At 31.9% G+C, this 19,785-nt stretch overlaps 1 protein-coding gene across 1 annotated transcript; it reads right to left on the bottom strand.

Moving 5' to 3' along the window:
* Window positions 1-957: 957 nt before the first annotated feature.
* Window positions 958-15,599, bottom strand: LOC110655599 (valine--tRNA ligase, mitochondrial 1). Its single transcript, XM_058131948.1, has 22 exons — window positions 15,256-15,599; window positions 12,625-12,750; window positions 12,471-12,536; window positions 12,296-12,352; window positions 12,026-12,204; window positions 11,814-11,886; window positions 10,965-11,030; window positions 10,792-10,875; window positions 10,024-10,101; window positions 9,820-9,903; window positions 9,602-9,681; window positions 8,714-8,771; window positions 8,319-8,621; window positions 7,819-7,989; window positions 7,530-7,729; window positions 4,771-5,173; window positions 4,434-4,685; window positions 3,833-4,333; window positions 3,513-3,619; window positions 3,057-3,156; window positions 2,113-2,261; window positions 958-1,468 (listed from the first exon to the last, which is right to left on the bottom strand). Exons 2-22 carry the CDS (start codon window positions 12,625-12,627, stop codon window positions 1,291-1,293), a joined length of 3,192 nt encoding a protein of 1,063 aa, XP_057987931.1. The 5' UTR covers window positions 12,628-12,750; window positions 15,256-15,599; the 3' UTR covers window positions 958-1,290.
* Window positions 15,600-19,785: the final 4,186 nt, after the last annotated feature.

Raw genomic sequence — 19,785 nt, 5'->3', positions numbered from 1 at the left:
TTATATTATCATAATAATTTTTTAAAACATTAATATTATTATTATTTTAATAATCACAAATTATTTTGATAAATTAATATACTTTTAATTTAAGCACCTATTTAAAATTTAATTTTAAATAATTTTATCAAATAATTAATTACTTATTTTTAACTTAATTTATAACTTAATTTATAAGTTAAAAAATACATTTTAAGTTAAAAGTAAATAAATTCAATACCTTAATCTATTTATAACTTTCTACTTTTAAATAGATTTAACCAACTTATAAGTGTTTAATTTAACTTTTAACTCAATCAAATCTACTTATAAATTGAAAATCGTGAGTAAATTAATATTTAATTTGACATAAAAATTAAAAAAAAAAACTTAAAATTAACATTTAATTTAATATATAAGTTAAAAAAAATTAAAATAAATAACACCTCACTTATGATTTATTTATTTATTTTAATTACTTTTTGACCAAATAAAATATAATAATTTTTTAAAATATCAAAATTATTCTCATTTGTCATTTTAATAATTATAACACTTAATTACATATTTTTTTTATAATTTCAATAAATTCAATTATTTTTAAGCAACTATCAACTAAACACTTAAACTATTTAAAAATAATTTTTAAATAATTTTATCAGATAATTAATTACTTATTTTTAATTTAACTTATAAATTAAAAATATATTTTCAATTAAAATTAAAAATAAATAATCAAACCAAACACACTCTAAATACACATAGTGCAATGCACTAAAAAAATGGTACACTAAATACTCAAAAAAACAATGATACCATGAAATTAGGAAAAGCATACCCACTACTTTGCGAATGAACATTAACTAATAATTTGCCTCTAAATAACTACGTCTACGATATAGTTTATATAAAACCTTAAATATGCATTTGTCTAGTAAATATAAAATGCATATCACAATTAGTTTGTAAATTATGTCGTCGCCTGTAAAACAAGCCGCATTATATCACATATCAAACTTTGAATATCTTTTGATCATATACCAACTCCAATCTTTTGTGTCCTCTACAGCAACTATCTGAGGGAGGCAAAAAGATTGACCCTTAAATTAGGTAGATCTGATAAAATTTTTCTTATTTTTCATCCAAATTATAACTTTCGAAATTAAATTGAATTATTCTAGCAGCCATACTCGCTCAAACAAGGAACAACAAAAATGAATGGGTATTATTGTTCCTCGAAACAACCAGCGCACTTTCGCCCCCTTCAGCTTTCCTCTTCGCTTTCTTCGCCTGTCGATACGATTTGAAGCTTTAATTTAATTTACCCTCAGTTCCAATCATAGCTTCAAGCCGGGAGCTCTCTTTTTCAAAGAATTCCATCTCTTTAAGTAGCTTGGCCAGCTTTTCAGCGTTCTCCTCCTGAATATGAGATGGTACTTTTTCTTTATAGCCAGCTGCATTAACCATCTTATCCAACTTATCCCATTGCCTGAGAAAAAGTATATTAAAAAAAAATCAGGGATTGTAATAAAAATTGGAAAATCAAAAATTTTTTTAATCACCCATAATCCATCCAGAAAAGGGCCCACTAAGACTTTACCACGTCAAGAATGCACTAAGACGAATGAAATAGTATCCTTCAATTTCTGTATATATCATTTAGTCCTTAAATAATCGATAAAATATAACCACATTTCATCATACATTGTGAGCAGCAGGCATACTTCACCACAGTATTCATGATAAATTTCCAATTAGGCCCTTGCAGATGGAGATAGAGAGGCAAGAAAAAAAAAAAAAGAAAAAGAAAATCCATTTCAGAAATTTAATCATGTAACTAAAATCATCATCCCCGCAGAGATAACACAAGCAGCAGCAAATAGCAGCCCACAAAATCCACCATCACCGAACTTGTTCAAGTCCCTGTTCTCTCAAATCTCACACCACAAATTTATTGAGATGTAAGAATATGTAGCCATATCAATGTCATATATCGACCAACCTCTGTGTGTGTATGTGTGTTTGTGTGTGAATGAACAGACATACATGAACATATACACCTATCCATGCGTTTATGAGTGCGTGCTTATTTTAGTTATGATGTATTAATTTTAATTGAGAAGCCAGACTTACTTTTGTGCATCATCCATTTTATTTCTGATCTTTTCAAGCTCTCCTCCTGCATCAACTTTTCCTTGAACCTTGAGATAGACAACAAGATTCTCATTGACATTCTCAAATGCACATTCAGCTGGAGGAGCATCTTTCCCGCTCAATAATACCTGAAGAATATTTTATTTGAAACTATTGGCTTATAGTAGAAGAATGAAATGTATCACTATTAGGGATAGATTAAGAACACAACTTCAAATCCTTGTAACAATATATTTTACCAACCACAATAAAACAAGACCAGGTATTTGGTGAGCAAGCAGATGCCAACAATTCTAAGAAGCAATATTCTAGAAATTAACATTTGAATGAACTCAGCAAGCAGCTCAGCACATCACCATTTGCATAGAAAATGTTTGGGCAGCAATAGGGACAAGGGGAGATCTTTCACAAAAAGAAATAATGAAATTGTCAAACACGAACAATATGCTTAAACAGTCAGATCTCAAAGACTGAACTTTCTGCTGCAATCAATCAAGGATTTTCCTTCCTTTTTTTTTTTTTTTTTTTGCGCTTTTGTAACCAATTCTTGCAAAATTCAATTTCTTATCATTCGATTTTGAACTGTTTGTTTCTCATTTTCTTCAACATAATGGACACGGTATATAATATATTGGATTTATGAAAAAATTTACTCAAACAGACTTTGATAGAATTAAATTCCTATTTTTAAAAGATATCAAAATAGGCTGTGAGAAAACAATCCTGCGGAAAAAGAGAGAAAGGCGAAGGAAGGTGAGAGCTACAATCTTCAAGCAAGAAACTCCTGTCTAAGGTGCACTATCTATTTGAACTGACACACTGGACCACACAAGCATGATTTAAAAAATTAGGTTTTATCCAATATTACATTATAAAAATAATGTTTGGTTATGGATGATAAAGTTACAAATTTAGAGCTGTACCTGGATGGATGACAAAGTTGCAAGAGTTAAAATCTCCAATTCATGGCTAGCAATAATTTCTGCTACTGCATCACTTTGGCAAAATGCAAAAGCTGGTAGTCTGAAACACATGTATAAAATGAGTGAGACATTTCTGAAATATTCATCCACCATGTATTGTTTTCCAATGCCACATTTCAACACAATCACTTTTTTCTCCCCACATTTATTTAGGGGTAATTCTAAAAAACTTGCATCAATGTAGGAGGTATTATGGCTTCGAATTACTTGTGCTAAGGTCAAGTATGACTCAGGCTTTGGAATGGATGCATCACTATCATGTAATATAAATGCAAGTCTGTGATACATAGGGAGGACTCATACATGCAAATCAGCAATTTCATTACTTGAAAACATAAATATAAAGGGAAAAATAAAAGGTGCTGCTTGAAAAACAAAACTTATTTCAATAATTACCTTTCATTTCTTGGGTTACCAAGCACCTCAGCCCTCAGAGATCTTATACTCTTCACAGTGGACTCAACAAGGTCCATTTCATATTCCGCCCTCTCATTTGTCCAGGCCTGCAGGAAGAGAGAGTTTATCATTAATTATATAGAACTGTCCAAACTTTGAATTAATTAGGCGCCAGACCGCCAGTAAAAATACTCGAGTCATGACAACAAAAATTATTAGATTTTTATCCAAAGGTCATTTAGTGGGCATTACATACTAAAAACATAATTAAAAGAATAAAACATAAAATATTCTCATCTAATAATCATACTGGAACTTACTTCTACGATTGATGGATACTCAGATATCATAATCGACTCTTTTCTGGTATGTTCCAAGGCTGAAGGAAGGCGTTGCCACAATTCCTCAGTAATAAATGGCATAAATGGATGAAGCAATCGCAGGCCATTGTCCAAACACACCCAAAGACAATCTTTTGCAGAATTCTTTGCAGAGGCAAATGATGGATCATCACCAGTAAAGTAAGGCTTGATTGATTCAATGAAAACATCACAAAACTGATATTGCCACCAGGAATAGACTGTGCTGGCAGCATCTGAAAACTCATATGAATCCATTGCTGAAACAGTTTTGGATATGGCTTTGTTAAGTGCCGAGAGTATCCATTTGCAGCTAAAAGGCATAGTTTCCACAAGCAAAGTCGATGGAGGTGCATAATCAATTTCCAGTTTGCTCATAGCAAATCGAACAGCATTCCACAATTTGTTACACCATTGACGATATCCAACTACTCTTTGAATGTCCAAATTTATTTTATCAGACTGAAAAGTGGGGCAATGAAACAAAGTTAATGGAGAGTTATAACAGAGGCATGAAGCTGACAAGCAGTAAATAACCATATTGATAACCAGAAGCAAGAACCTGAGCAGTGTAAGATACAAGAGCGAATCGGAGAGCATCTGCACCACATTCAGAGATACCATTGGGAAAGTCTTTCTTCTGTCCAGCTTTTGCAATAACCAGCTCACTTTGATCCAAATTACCCTCCTCTAGTCTTTTGTGAAGGCCTTCAAGTGTTATCCCATTTATTACTTCAAGAGGGTCAATAACATTTCCCAAAGACTTTGACATCTTACGGCCATGAGCATCACGAATCATTGGATGCAAATAAACCTTAGCAAAAACAAATTATTAACATATCAACAAGTAATAACCATTACAACATTCAAATACGCTTTGAGGATAACAATTCACTCACCTTCCTAAATGGAACATCACCTCCCAGTTTAATTCCTAACATTACCATCCGAGCAACCCAGAAAAATAGAATGTCATGCCCAGTTTCAAGTACAGAAGTCGGGTAAAATGCTTTCAAATCATCAGTATCATCTGGCCAACCCAATACAGACAATGGAAATAGACCAGAAGAAAACCAAGTGTCAAGAACATCAGGATCTTGACTCATCTCAAATTTCTTTCCAGGAAATTTCACACTAGCCTCTGCTAAAGCCTCTTTCTCATCTCGAGCAACCACCCAATGGTCATTGTAGACGCCAAGTTCCTTCAATTCATCGTCATCAAGCGTAATATACCATGCAGGAATGCGGTGACCCCACCAAAGCTGCCTTGATATGCACCAATCACGTATATTCTCAAGCCACCTGTGGTGTTTTACATCCATATGATATCAACACAATCAGGCAATAAATAGTAAAAAAATAAATAAATAAAACATGAAATAACCAAAACAATCCAGTGGCAAGAAAATTTTCCAGATTAGCTACATAACAGTTCAACAAAAAAAAAAGATAATCGACTCAGTTATATGTTCTACACTACATAGGCTGTGAGCTTGACACCCTATCTGTTGAAAAAGACAAAAGTAATCGCAAGTTTAAGTAACATCCGCTTGAGAGCACCCTGAACCAGTCCACAACATAACAATCACATGTAAATAGCAATGCCAAATGTAGGCATTCCTTCACTCTGTTGAGAATCCACCCCACCTCTCAAGTGGATTCTTCTTTGTTGATCTTGTCATCATCTCAAAAAGTAATTAAAAGAGAAGAAAATAAAAACTCTCTAGGATGGAGATTGATGTCTTCCTCCTTCAAGCTTCCAAAATCCCCCTTTCAAATTCCTTGCTTTAGCAAAAATTGGTGTATATTTTTTTGTGTTTAGGAGCCTCCCTGAACGTCTCTTCTGCTTCCCATTCAGAAAACCTCCAACTAACTCTAATTTTGACTCTTCCCCTTCACTTAGTGAGGTGTCACAAGCCCATTGGGTACCATCTCATTGCCAGCCATGCATGTAGGAAGCAATCTCATGGCTGGCCATGCGCTCTTCTTCCATCCCACGAGAAGCCATGCTTGTTTTTTCAATTTCACAGGCAACAATGAGAATCTCATGGTTGGGAGTGAGATCCTCTGCTCAAATTAAACTTTCTACAATTCTTCCCTCTTCTTTATAATTTTTTCCTAAAAATAACAAACATGCAACACAGACCAAAGATGGTTGATAAAACAAGTGGGCAAAGCATCACTAGGTAGACCCTAGTTCAAATCAATAGATTATTGTGTGGAGTTTAATGTGTGAAGCAAGTTTTACAAGCTTGACTGCTTGTTTAGTGTTGTGCCTAGAGTTTTCTACAAATGCACAATAATTAGCAGTATGATTTGCACGTAAGGTGTTAGTGCATTGTCAAACTGTCACATTTTTACTGTGAATAGTGTTCAATCCAACCAGTGTTAATAAAGGCGAGAAAAGGCGCCGGGGGAGGCAAGGTGAGGTGACCCCTTGACGCCTTGCCTAGCTGAGGTGAGCAGACTTCCCAAAGGCAAGCACCCAAGGCTCCAAGGTGAGAGCCGTGAGGCATTAAAGGCGAAGCCTTTGAGAAATAATGAAAATTTTTTTATTTTTTTTTTAATATATTGTTTTCAAATAACAATAGTTAAAAGCCCTAACTTATTCTCTCTCTCACGACGCCAGCAACAACATTGAAGAAGACTTAAGACCACAACAAGGTATTTCTTGATTTTTTTTTCCTCTCTTTCTCTCTTCTTCTTCTTTCCTCTCTCTCTCCTCTCCTATTCTTCTATTCTTCTCCTCTTCTCCTTCTTCTCTTCTTCTATTTCTCTGTCATGCCACAACAGCACAACACTACTTTTTTTTTCTTTTTAACTTTTTTTCTTCTACTCTCCTCCTCCAATTTTTTACTCTTCTTCTCTTATTCTCTCATCACACCATCTTTTACAGCAAAACTTGTAATTTTTTTTTTATTTTTGTTTCATTTTAATTGTTTTATTAGATTTGTTACTTTTTAATTTATTGTTTTATTATTGGTTAGATGGGTATCTTGATGTGCATTTTGTTAAATGGGTATTGTGATTTTAATATAATTTTCATTAAATGGGTATTGTGATATAATGTGCTTGAGAAAGAATTGATATGTATTTGCAAATAATTTTTTCATTTTGATACGAGTATTGTGGCATGTTCTATAATGTCGCTATTTTTATTTATTTTGCTACAAAGATCATAGATGTGAAATGTTGAATGTAAATTCAATGGTGGCATACAATTTCCTTTTAGGCATTACCAAATGTTGTAAAAGTCTTTGTGTAATATGTTTTTTTTTTTTTTTCATTTATTAAACTAGTTAAAAGTATGACATTTTTATTCTAAAAGTATATATGTATAATATAAATTTAGACAATTTAAGCTACGTCGCCTTGCTTCAAAAAGGCTCTCTACTCGCTTCTCGCCTAAGGCCATAAAGTACCCTATCGCCTTGCTGTAGCCTCTCGCCTTAACAACACTGAATCCAACTCATGTGCAACAACAATACTCACGAGTATGCGTGAGTGTAAAGTGTCTTTTGGTGAATTATATGCAATTTGATTTGTCATGTAATAAAGTTAATTCTTGTGATCCACCACGCAACTCAACATGCTCACACTCACATATTGTTTTCATTTTAACTAATATGAAGAAAAGAGAGAGAGAGAGAGAGAGAACCTTTTCCACTCTGCCAAATATTGTTTCGGAAAGAATTCAAGCTTTGAATTTTCACCATCAATTGCTGCATCAAGAGCCTGCTTTGCCATACTACTGCAATCAACAAACCATTGGGGCTTTATCATTGGCTCCACAACATCATTGGTTCGTGAACAACAGCCAAGTCGCATCTCATTGTTTTTAGCACCCCTATACAATCCCTACAAGAAAATAGAGGTGAAAAATATACATAGTTTCATTTGAAAAAACACTATAGCTGATTGTATACTTCTATAAAATGCAGCAGTACCTTTTTCTGTAATGCTTCCTTCAATGCCTCACGGGCCTTGAAACGTGGCATCCCAGTGAACTCTGAGCCACCATTGCTATTAATCTTACCATCATCAGTAAAAATATTAATAAATTCAAGATTGTGACGCTTCCCAACCTCAAAATCATTTGGATCATGCGCTGGAGTGATCTGCAGAAAAGGAAGGACTATAGAATATTGACTTGCCAAAAAGACGTTTAAGACAATTTTAGGGCCTGTTTGGTATCCATTCCCTTCTTGGAGTTTGGTTTACATCGCTCAATTGTCAAAGAAACGTGTATCAATAAAACATAATTTTATTTTCTAGTGTTCTATAACAGCAAAACAGGTTGGAACACGGGGGAAAAAAAGTAGTTTTTGTTGTTTTATCAACTTGTTTTCCAAAATAATAAATTTTCAAAATTGGACCACAAAACCCAAAAACAGAAATTGATATCAAACAGCCCTTTAGCATTCTGAGTGCAGAAGCACAGTCTTACCTTGACAGCACCAGTCCCAAAATTGGGATCAACGAGAACAGCATCACAAATTATAGGAAGTTTTCTTCCATTAAATGGATGAATTGCAAATTTGCCATGTAGATGACTGTACCTTTGGTCATCAGGATGTATGGCAATAGCAGTATCACCAAGCATTGTTTCCAATCTAGTTGTGGCAACAACAATTTCACCCAAATCTCCCTCCAAAGGATAAGCAAATAAGGTTAAAAGACCAAATTCCACTGGCTTATCATAACCAGGAACCTTCAACAGTGTCTTCTCTTTGATGTCAGTATAATCTACCTAAAAAAAAATAATAATTTAGAGATAAGTAGAAGATATCCAACAACTATACCACTTAAAGAAACAGCTTACCACAGCTTACCACAGCTTACCTCAATATCAGATATAGCTGTTCGTAAGGTGCAATCCCAATTCACTAATCGGATATCCCTACACAAGACATTATTAAAAGCCTCCTGAGGGGTATTCTCAATTTCTCATAAAAAGGAAAGAATAAAAATGGTAGAGCTTTTCTGGGTACGATAAACAATAGGATGATGGAAATTTTCTTTTAAGAGCTAAACCATGAAAATTTCTGGATCCACTGTTCTTTCAAGACTACAGCCTGTATGGCTATTTTTTGGCCAAGCTCACCCAGGGTACATCACACCAAAGGTCACCACTCACAAATCACAAAAAGTTGTTTAAAAAACTAAATTGTGAGTTTTTCTTGGAATGATAAACAGAAGGATGGAGGAACATTTCTTTAACAGCTTAAGCATGAAAATTTCTTGGTCCACTGTCCATTTAAGATTCCGGCAGAAATATTTGTTTGCCACCCCCAGGCATGTCAATTTGAAGGTCACAAGCCACAGAAATTGATTTGGAAAACTAAATTCAGACTTTCACTTAGAATGATAAACTGTAGGAAGACAGAATATTTCTTAAACAGCCAAAGCAAGAAAGTTTATAGATCCAGTTATTTGTTTGCCAGACCTGGTTACATCAATTCAAAGGTCATAAGTTGCAAGATTTGATTTGAAAAACTAAATTCTATAACTAATTGTTTATCGACTATTTGAATTCAGATCTAATGCTACCAAAAAAAAAAAGGATACCAATTAATAAATATGCACAGCCTCCCAACAAAAAATTGGACAAAGAGCTCAGTAGGTATTATATGTAATTCCACCTTCATTAACTTAGATATCACCCAATGAAGTTGGCACATATGCAATTTCTTGCAACATTGAGGAATTTCTACTCCCATGTAAGCATACCTATAGATGAGACCTTCCTTGTATAGCCTAACAAATTCCTCGATCACAGCCTTTGATCTTTTATCATCCATTGTAAAACACTGGGAAGACAAAGAAAAAGTAGAAGTTAACTTTGATGAAGAACATCAATAACTTCTCACAAGTCCATACAAGAACCATAATAGAAGACATCAATGACTTTGTATACTGAAGCCTAACTATGAAACTTGTAATGTTACCTCACGAGACCAATCAAGAGAGGCACCCAAACGACGCAGCTGTCTCATTATGGCACCCCCATAATCCTCCTTCCACTTCCAAACCTTCCAATAAGAAGAACATCAAAGAAGATTAAGAAAAAAAGTTAAACGGCATTGAAACCAATATATAAAAAACAGGAAACTATTGAAAAGCTCAAATGGGTTCTAACAACTCAAACTCACTTCAGAAACAAATTTCTCACGACCAATATCATGTCTGGTTAAGTGGCGTTCACGCATTAATTTCTTCTCTACAACCACCTGTAAATCACCAAGGGCCAAGGATGCTCATCACCACAACAGAACAAATAAAATTCATAATGCAGCGAAATCAATAAAAATTGGCTTCATTTTCTATGAAAACCACTTTTGATGGAAAGAGGTCAACCTAGTGATATAGAATCATTAGACCAAGAGAAACTAATCCTCCAGAACAAAGAGGGCCGAGAAATAAATTATCAAGATTTAACAAAGAGAAACAAATTCTCAAAAAAAATACTTCATAAATGTCAATAATTTCATAAGAATCAAGCATGTAAAGAAAGGGCCATCACATCTACGGGCCAAACTATTTACATTTCATGCTGATGACAACATGCAAGAATTAGTGCTCACTAACTACGCCCACGCACTATGCAGTCACTTTTATATGGTATTGTCAAGCACTATGTGAGGATAGAACCACCAAGAAGGGGAGTGCTAGAAAAAAATTCATGCCAAGTTATACAAAAAGGTGAGATGGAAAGGCAGCAACATGTCACTAAAGGTTATGCAGATGACGAAAATTTATGTCTCATGCAAAGATAAGTTTTTCTCCAACACAATATTGAGGGATAACAGACATAAGGCCCAATTGGTGATGCAATGAAATCAGAATCAAGAGCAGTGAACGTAAAATATAAAATAGTTAAACCAGATTTGAGCAATTTAGAACAGTAAAGAGAATCTAACCTGTGTTGCTATTCCAGCATGGTCCACACCAGGTACCCACAAGGTATTATATCCAGACATTCTCCGCCAACGAATGATCATATCCTGCTTATAATTAAAATTCACAGGTTCACATTATTCACCACAAAAGTTGCAAAAGGGACAAATAAACATGAAGTAAGATGTTGCCAGACCTCTATAGCAGCTGCAAGGGCATGGCCTATATGTAGGGCCCCAGTCACATTTGGTGGTGGAAGAACCTATAGAATGACATCCAAATATTAGACAAATAAAATTATCTGCTAAATGGTAAATGATAAGAGAAGTAGAAGAAATTGAGAAGGATAAAGCTATAAATAAGTACAAAAATAACACAGTAAAAGTAGGGCAAAAACTTGACTGCATCCAAACCAAAACACACAAAATACAACATAAATCATACAAAAATGGAAGGCACAACACAGAAGCAATTACATTAAGCACTAAATTAGTAAGGAGCCATAACTGATAGTTGTTTGCTATCCAAATGAAAAGAAATACAAAATGAGTTTGTTATATGTGAATCAGCGGAACTTGCAATTGGATTGAGTTAAAAGTTTTTGTTGCCTACAAGTCTAAAAACTTCCATGCATACAAATTATTAGGCTTTTTCATTATCAAACAAATGACCAGACTTGCATCTTTTTTTTTTTTTGTGTGTGTGGTTGCTAAAATGCACAATATAAAATGTTTGGCTCAAATAGCAATTTATGTGCATAGAACAGATAAAAACTGATTACTGGTAAATCATCGGGGACAAGCAATAAGCAAGCACACTATATTTTAACAAAACCTAATTGCAACTTCTATCAATGAAATATGCAAGCTTAAAGTGATGAAATGATGTTCTTGTTTGATAATTGAATATCAATTTATGGTATAATTCATCCTAAGGCATGCATACAGTATCCAACACATGATATCAGACTGACAACATCACCATACTATCCAGAAACACGAACATTAAGAGAACACTTAATTTTGAAGTGAACTAAGACGCTTACTATGGTAAATGATGGTTTGGAGCTTTTTGCATCAGCTGTAAAATAACCCGACTTTTCCCACCACGTATACCATCTTCAAATTAACAGATACAAAGAATAAACCATTTGGCTTTCAAAAATAATAATCACTGAAGTTCTAAAATTATTAATAATTATAACTAATAAAATTATTAACAATAATAATTGAAGATATGAATGTTCTTGGCGCCTACGATTTCTCCACAGCAGTTGGATTATATTGTTTTGCCATTTGTGCAGAAAGCCTTTTCTTATCACCAGAAGGAGTCTCTGGGTCAACATAATCTTCAGGATTCTCTTCACCTCCAGCATCTCGCCTAGCATTCTTTTTAGCAGAACTCTTTTTTGAAGCATTATTGGATTCTTGTTTTGCCTGTGATTAATAAAATCCAAGCCAAAATTATGCAAGTCTTTCAAAATTTACAACTATAACATGGATTACAAAAATGTGTCAAAAAAAGTACCTTAAATTTAGCTGCTTTTTCAGCTGCCTTAAGTTTCTTCAGTTCCTTTTCCCTAGCCTATATACATATATAAAATTATAAATACAGGATTTGGGTCTAGCTTCCAAATTACACCTACAGATGAATAATATTTATAGCGACCACAGAGACACAGAGAGGAAAGGAAGAAGAGAACCTTTTCTTCTTTCTTCTTCTTGCGGTCAAGGTCCTCTTGGGTGTCAGTCTTCTTCTCTGCTTCTGACTATCAAATCAACAACATCAAATCATATCAATAGTTTAGTTTGATTTGATTTTCATTATAAGCAAATTTGCTGAACAGTGTCACTTACCATATTTCTTTGCTTTGAGATTTTATGGTACAATGGGGAAATAGGGCATGAAGTAACCAGCAAAGCTTGACCAGATCCTTGGTTGAAAATTTGTTGGAATCTCCCTTCCCCTTTTCTGATTATAACCTAGATTGAGAAGAATATATTACAATTCTACTGGAGAGAAGTGATAAATGAAGATAATTGAACTTTAGCAAATAACAGTACAGATTTAGCTCATTTACATAACAAAAAAACCAAGCTCGGCTAAGTCATGGCTCTTTTATTGAAAATGAGCTTAGGCTTGAATTTAGCTTGTGAGGCTCGAAGCTCAAGCTCTCCTTCGACACACAACAGCAAATTAAAATTACAGGCAAGGAAATTTCAGAACTAAATGAGCATCAAACATCTTTGGACTTGTGTTTGGATGAAGGGAATATCAAAATCTAGCTCCAAAAGGAACCTCAATTTAGATATCATTAGTTGAATACTTGGATTCATATAAGAGAAGCATTTAAAATTGTGACAGATATGCAAACTTGTTTGTAAAAAGCCTAATTCAATTAACAGATGTACAAGTGGCACTTTTTATATCATTCAATTAATAAAATACCATTCACAGATCATGCTCAAGAATCTATTATTCTAACACAAAGTTGATCATCAAAATGTAAATTCAGACCAAATAAATTTTCCATCAGCCAGGAAACCACCAAGGTTAATGGACATCAAAATTATGAAGCACAAAATCACAGCCCAATTATGGAAAATTGCATTAAACGTATTTTTTAAAAAATTAAGGGACAAACATTAACTGGAAAGCTCAACTCACAGCTAGGGGTGAGCACAGCAGGTTTGGTTCAACACCAAACCAAACCAAAGAAACTGAATAACTGAAGTTATAAAAGGTACAGACCAAACTAACTGAACCAACTAGTTCGGTTTGGTTTGTACAGTATAGACAAAAACAGAATGCACTTGTCAAAAACATGTCATAGAGATTAAGCTCTGCAAAACTAGCCCTATTTACTACAGGAAAATTGGGCTTAGTTTCTATTTTATAAAAACAAGAGAGATGAGCAGGAGCCAAGTAATGAAAAATGTTGATACCATTTAAATAACAATCAAGGTTTCAACAATTAAATTAAGAACACAGCTCATTAATTTACCAGAAATTATCAACCCACATAGAATCCATTACCAAACATTTGCAGAAGCATAGCCCAAAAATTTAGGCTTTGTTGGAACAAATCATTTGCAATACTTCAATTATAATGATAGAATTTAATGCAATTTGTAATAAAATTCTATTGTTTGGAATAATTTTTGAAGCGATAGAATTCTATTGTTTGGAATAAATCAATAATGAATTCAAATTATTTTATTTCCTCACTCACCCTTGTTTATTTAAAGACAACTAACACTGTTATAACTCTATTTAATGCCACCAAATAAAATAAAAGAAACTTAAAAACCTTGGAAAGACCTATTCCCATGTATCCTAAAATAAATAAAAAGAAAGAAAGAAAATCTGAAATCTAAAATTTTATCATTTTTTTTCTCTTGCACATTCCCATTAACCATACAAATGTTACCTGCCAATTAAAGCTACAAGTTACCATTCAAGAATTGAACTAAAACACAGTAGGCAATATAGAAAACCAAACTTTATGCAGCCAAATAACTAATTGGCAGCCAAAAATAAGAATCGATTGCATATATTGGAGAATGAAATTCATGATATATCTTTCATAATTCACACTATAAATGCTAGCATTAAAAGTCCAATCAATCTACATTACTCCATCTTCCAAGAAGGCAAAAAGAATAATCAGTACCCACAAAAATTAGCTCAAAGTACACAAAAATGAAAAACCCACAAAACTTGATTAAATAATCAGTACACAGAACAAAGAAATGAACAATATCCAACAAGATCACAAGTCCTCATTGAGAATAAAAAATCAACACTAACTAAGCAAACCTATTAGAGAACTAGCTTAAGAAGAACACTTGGAGGGAGCAAAACGATTTGGAGAGCAGGAAATGGCGGCCAAGATTGCAAGGTCTAGGTCATCGTTGCCGTTGTCATCCCCATTGTCAAAGAAGAAGTAGAGAGCAAATACAGAACTGAGAGGTTGCTTGGAGCAAAGGATGTAACAGTATTATAGGGGCATTTTTATCATTTAGTTATGGGCCTATTCAATTGAATTGAATCCTCCCAAGTCCCAATTGAATTCTATTATTTAAAATCTTTCTAAATATGAAAATTGACAAAAATGAATTCAATTGAAAAATGTCACGATCCCACATTGCTAAAGGATGCATCGTGAAAGGGGTCCCATATGTGTAGTGTTGCTAAAGAATAACTTTGGTGAGAGCTTAATAAGCACCTAGACACCCTCCTCTTGCAACCAGTTTTCAAAGGTGAGTCCTAAGTATCGACTTGCTCCTCATGCGGTTCTTATCAAAATTCTTGCAAATTTTATAAGTTTCCAAACCGGGTGTTAAAGAAAATTACAGAAATTTCAAATACATTTCCACCTTTCAACAATTATCAACAGACATAGAATCCATTAGTAGAAATTTAAACAAAACAAAAGAGATTGCAAACTGAGATGAACTGGCATCAAAAGGGAATGGGAAACTCACCTGCCGGCACACTAAATGGCGAAGCAATTTAATAGCGAAGCAATTTAGGGCTTCAAGGTGGTAAACGACAGGTCGACAGAGCAATGGCGCGAACAATAGAGCTGCAGCGACTGTGAGGTAAAGGAGAACGACAACAATGACTAGGTAAACGTGAATGACGACGACGATGACGGTGACGGTGACGGTGACGGTGAAGGACTATGAAAGAGAACGGCTGTGGCGGCTTCAAAGTGTTGCGCCAACTGAAGAGTGCAAGGGTTTTTAGGGTTTAGGCGTTCAGTCGTTTCCTGATCTTATCGTTCATTGATGTTTTTTTCTTCTCTTGACGCGTACGCTTGAGGTTAAAGCTTACGCAAGAATATATTCAAGCAAAAAAAACAAAAATCAGTTAAAAGCAGCCCCTGAAATTTAATATTTTAAACTTATTAAATTCTAAACTGTTTAGATCAAATAAATTCAATTTTTGGCCAAAAAAATAAAATAACAATTTTTAATTTTTTTTAATAATAATTAATTTTCATATTTTTAAATATTAAAACTATTTATTATTTTTAATTAAAATTAAAATTTAAAAAAAAATAATAATAACCCAATCCAACCTAAAAAATCAAAGAAACCCACAGTCCATCTCAAAGAATCTTAAAACCCATGAGCTCAATCCACATCCATGGCTCCACAGCAAGAGACGATATGTTGTTGTCAACCACTTCGCATGAGTTTGGAAAAGCTCTCTTGCACGGCCAGCTGGCCGACGTCGATTCCATAGCAAAAACTCATGTACGTCATTATGTGTTTTTCAATTGACATTCATATCAATACAAAAAGAAAAAGATAGGTTAGTTTTACAAAAAAATATTTTTTAATAAATATTTTTTATATTTATTAATATTTGGAATATTAAAAAAAAATTAATATAAAATATTTTTTATAAAAAAATTAAATTATTTAAAAAAAAATACCTTTTATTTTAAAAAAAAATTATTTTTTATTTTTTTAACTTTCATATTTATATATAAGCAACGCTCTTGAGACCGTATAGTATTTAACTTAAACTCTTTCAAGATAAGTTGGTCAAGAAAATCTCACGATAATTTGTTAAATAAGATAAATATATGGTAAGGCCTGGCAAGCCAATTGAAAAAAATATTAAAAATATCGTTTATAAATAAGTATTTCAAGCATAATAAAGAAAGAGGTATAAATATATTAAAAATGGACTACTTCTGTTATTCATTTATTCATTTTCCACAATAGTCAATCAGTCACTCTTCTCTAAAGAGTATTAAGAACACAATAGGGTGTGACATAAAGAAATATCACTATACTTGAGTCATCATACCCCTAAAATTATATAAATAAAATTAAATATAAAATATCCCCTTTAGTCCCTAAAATTTACATTTTACTACCCAAACTTATAACCCCCTGACATTTTATATATATATATATATATGAAATAAATACATATCATTAACTTAATATTATAACCAAATAATGAAAAATATTTGATTAGAAAATATTTATTTAAAAAATATTTTTTATATACAAATTATTTTCAATGAAACAAATGGAGCATAAATAGAAAATTAGTGTCTAATTGTAATTAGAAACCGATCTGAAATAAAAATATTTTATTTACAATGTGTATGTTTCTAAATTAATTAAAAATGAAATATGGCATCCGTTTTAGATTTCAAAACCATTTTGAAATTGAAGTTTCCTTTAATATTTGAAACCAAATAAATATGGTTTCTAAATCTATTTCAAATTAGAAATCGATATGTTTCGGTTTTTACTAATCTATAATGGATTTCGATTTCTAATCGATTACCAACTTGATAAAATAAATAAGACAAAATTTTGGTTTAAAAACAAAAATAGAATTTCTATTTCAAATTCGTTTATAAACATAATTAATAAAATAAATTCTTTTATGTTTTGAAACAAAATTTTTATTTCTAATCCCTTTTAAATTATTATAAAAAAAAATTATTTGTTAAGAATAATGGGAATTAAATAAATGAATAAGAAAGAAACTAGATTAGCTTTAATAAAATTTTAATTATTATGAAATGATCCAAAACAATTAGAAAGTATTGAGTGAAGTGATAAAAAAGATTAGAAAAAATAAATATAGCTTAAATAAATAGTACAAATACATCTTTCATAATAATATAAGTATAAATTTAATATTTTTAGTTTATTTGTATATTGTATATTATTACTGTAAATTTATGAACTAAGCACTTTCAAAGATGAACAAATTATGATAGAAGATAGTTAATATACTAAATTTCATATGAAATATAATTAATTCTTAATTATCCAAATTATGCTTCAAAGATGAATTATTTCCTCGCGTCGGTACTGAAGATAAAGCCCAGTGGACACTAAACTGGGATTTTAGAGTCCAGATTTGCAAAAGTGTCAAAGTTTATCACATCCTCAGCAATACACGTAGATATGGCCCATATAGGTCATACTAATATGTTTTGTATTTTATAACTAATTATCATGTTGTAATGTAATGTAAGTTATGAAAATCTATTTAATATGTATGTGATGTAAATTAATAAATTAACTATTTCATATGTAATTAATTTATATATCTTGTAAATTATGAATTTATGTAATTAGTATGTAAATCATGTAAATTAATAAAATTTGATAATTTTGATATATGAATTGCGCATGAATGGATACGCATAAATGTTAGTTGCAAGATTTGAATGTGAGTTGATAATGATGAGATCATGTATTATTTTATTGAAATTTTATATGAGATTTTTAAATAGGTAACTAGAGAGATACGCCAAACGGTAATAATTATGAAAAAATTCTATCAATTTCTCTTATTAATTTAATTTATTTTAAAATATAACGAATTCAAAAATTTTAAATAGATAAAATAAGATAAGATAGGACGCTCCGACATTGAGTTTTATATGCCTTGCTCATCTATATTGTAGACGGGTGAGGGGTGTTACAATTGATGACACCAAATATGGGTCTTTTATTATCCATACAATCTAAAAATGTTTTTAACAACCAAATATAAGTCTTTGCATGCACATCATTCAATAATGCATAACCAAAAATTATTAACTGACAATGATGGTTAACACCAATAAGTGTAACAACTAGGTTATTATAATGTTTCTCTTATAGTATATATCAAATGCAATTACTTCACAAAAAATGCATAATCTAGCTATAAAAAGAATCGGCTCAAAACACACTACCTAATTGTCCATTTTCTTTAATTGTGTGTTTGAAATAGAATGCAGAGTCATTTTCTTATTTCATTGCAAAAAATCCAATGTGGTGCAGGTATCACCATCTTGATCTTTGATATATTTTTTAAATCAAGAAAGTTATACATATCAATATGACACTCAAATTCTGATAACTCCTACACTAATATGCCAAAAAATCAATTATCTTATTAGTTCTCACACCAATAACTCACATAGCCTTAGCTTGTGCCATTTCAGCATCATTGATATTCTTGTGACATCTAAGAAATTGAACATGCTTAAGTTTAATAAACTTATGGTTATGAGCATCAACAAAATTTCTAACTATTTATTTTTTAGTTTTGCATTAAAAAGTGTTGAATATTCTTGACATATGTCTGAGCATGACCTCTTTTTATGAGTTATTATGCCATTACTACATTTGGAATTGTGTTTGCTTTCCTTTTCACATACTCACTTATGTATTCTTGGCTCTTCACTGACATTTGACTGTGAATTTCGTTTGCATATGCCGAACCCAACTTTTCTACTATAGTCTTATAAAATGATTCAACCTGATTCCATATATCAAATATCAATTTTTTCACATCATCAACCGTTAAACTCACCAAACTTGGAGGTTGAATAATGTTGCATTCAAAGTTATGCGAGGCAACATCAATGCCTTCATCATTTACATTATTTATATTTTTATCAATAACCAAACTTTTACATTAATCATCCATTACTTGTAAAGTTTCTTACAAAAATTTTGAAAATATCATAAAAAATATTTTTATAAAACTATGAATAGTTATAAATAAATTAACTTGTCAAATTAATTACTAAACTATGAACTTTTTTTTTTTGCTATCATTGTTTATTATAGATATATTCTTATTAAGGTTAATTGCCAAAATAACAATAAAATTTGCTAATTTTTGTAATTAAATCTTGAAGTTTGCACAATTGTTAATTAAATCATCACATTAGATTAATGTTTTAAATTGACTACTGCTAATATACTTCAACAAACCAAAAATTATAAGTCAAATTATATTCTGCATATATAATTACCCTATTCTATTCTAAGCGACTTATACATTCAAACTAACATTAACAAAGCTTGTTCATTGTTACTGTACACATATGCAAAATAACATAATACAAACCTAGAAATAAAGCAAAAATAAAATCAAATCAAATTCTTTTTCTCTGCACAATCAACTATTTCTTCAAATAAATTATTTTATCTTTTAATTTTTTTTTATCTTTATTAACACTTTAATTCTGT

Source organism: Hevea brasiliensis, chromosome 13 (assembly GCF_030052815.1).
Source record: "Hevea brasiliensis isolate MT/VB/25A 57/8 chromosome 13, ASM3005281v1, whole genome shotgun sequence".
NCBI classification, from domain to species: domain Eukaryota; kingdom Viridiplantae; phylum Streptophyta; class Magnoliopsida; order Malpighiales; family Euphorbiaceae; genus Hevea; species Hevea brasiliensis.
The sequence above is the reverse complement of the archived record's forward strand: the minus strand, read 5'-3'. Positions and strand labels throughout refer to the sequence as shown.

Excerpts from the sequence above, each read along its gene's own strand:
- LOC110655599 (XM_058131948.1), bottom strand. Across the intron at positions 11,887-12,025 it reads CCAACTGCTGTGGAGAAATC|ATGGTATACGTGGTGGGAAA; the intron begins GTAGGCGCCAAG and ends GTTAATTTGAAG. Across the intron at positions 5,174-7,529 it reads TATTTGGCAGAGTGGAAAAG|GTGGCTTGAGAATATACGTG; the intron begins GTTCTCTCTCTC and ends AAAACACCACAG.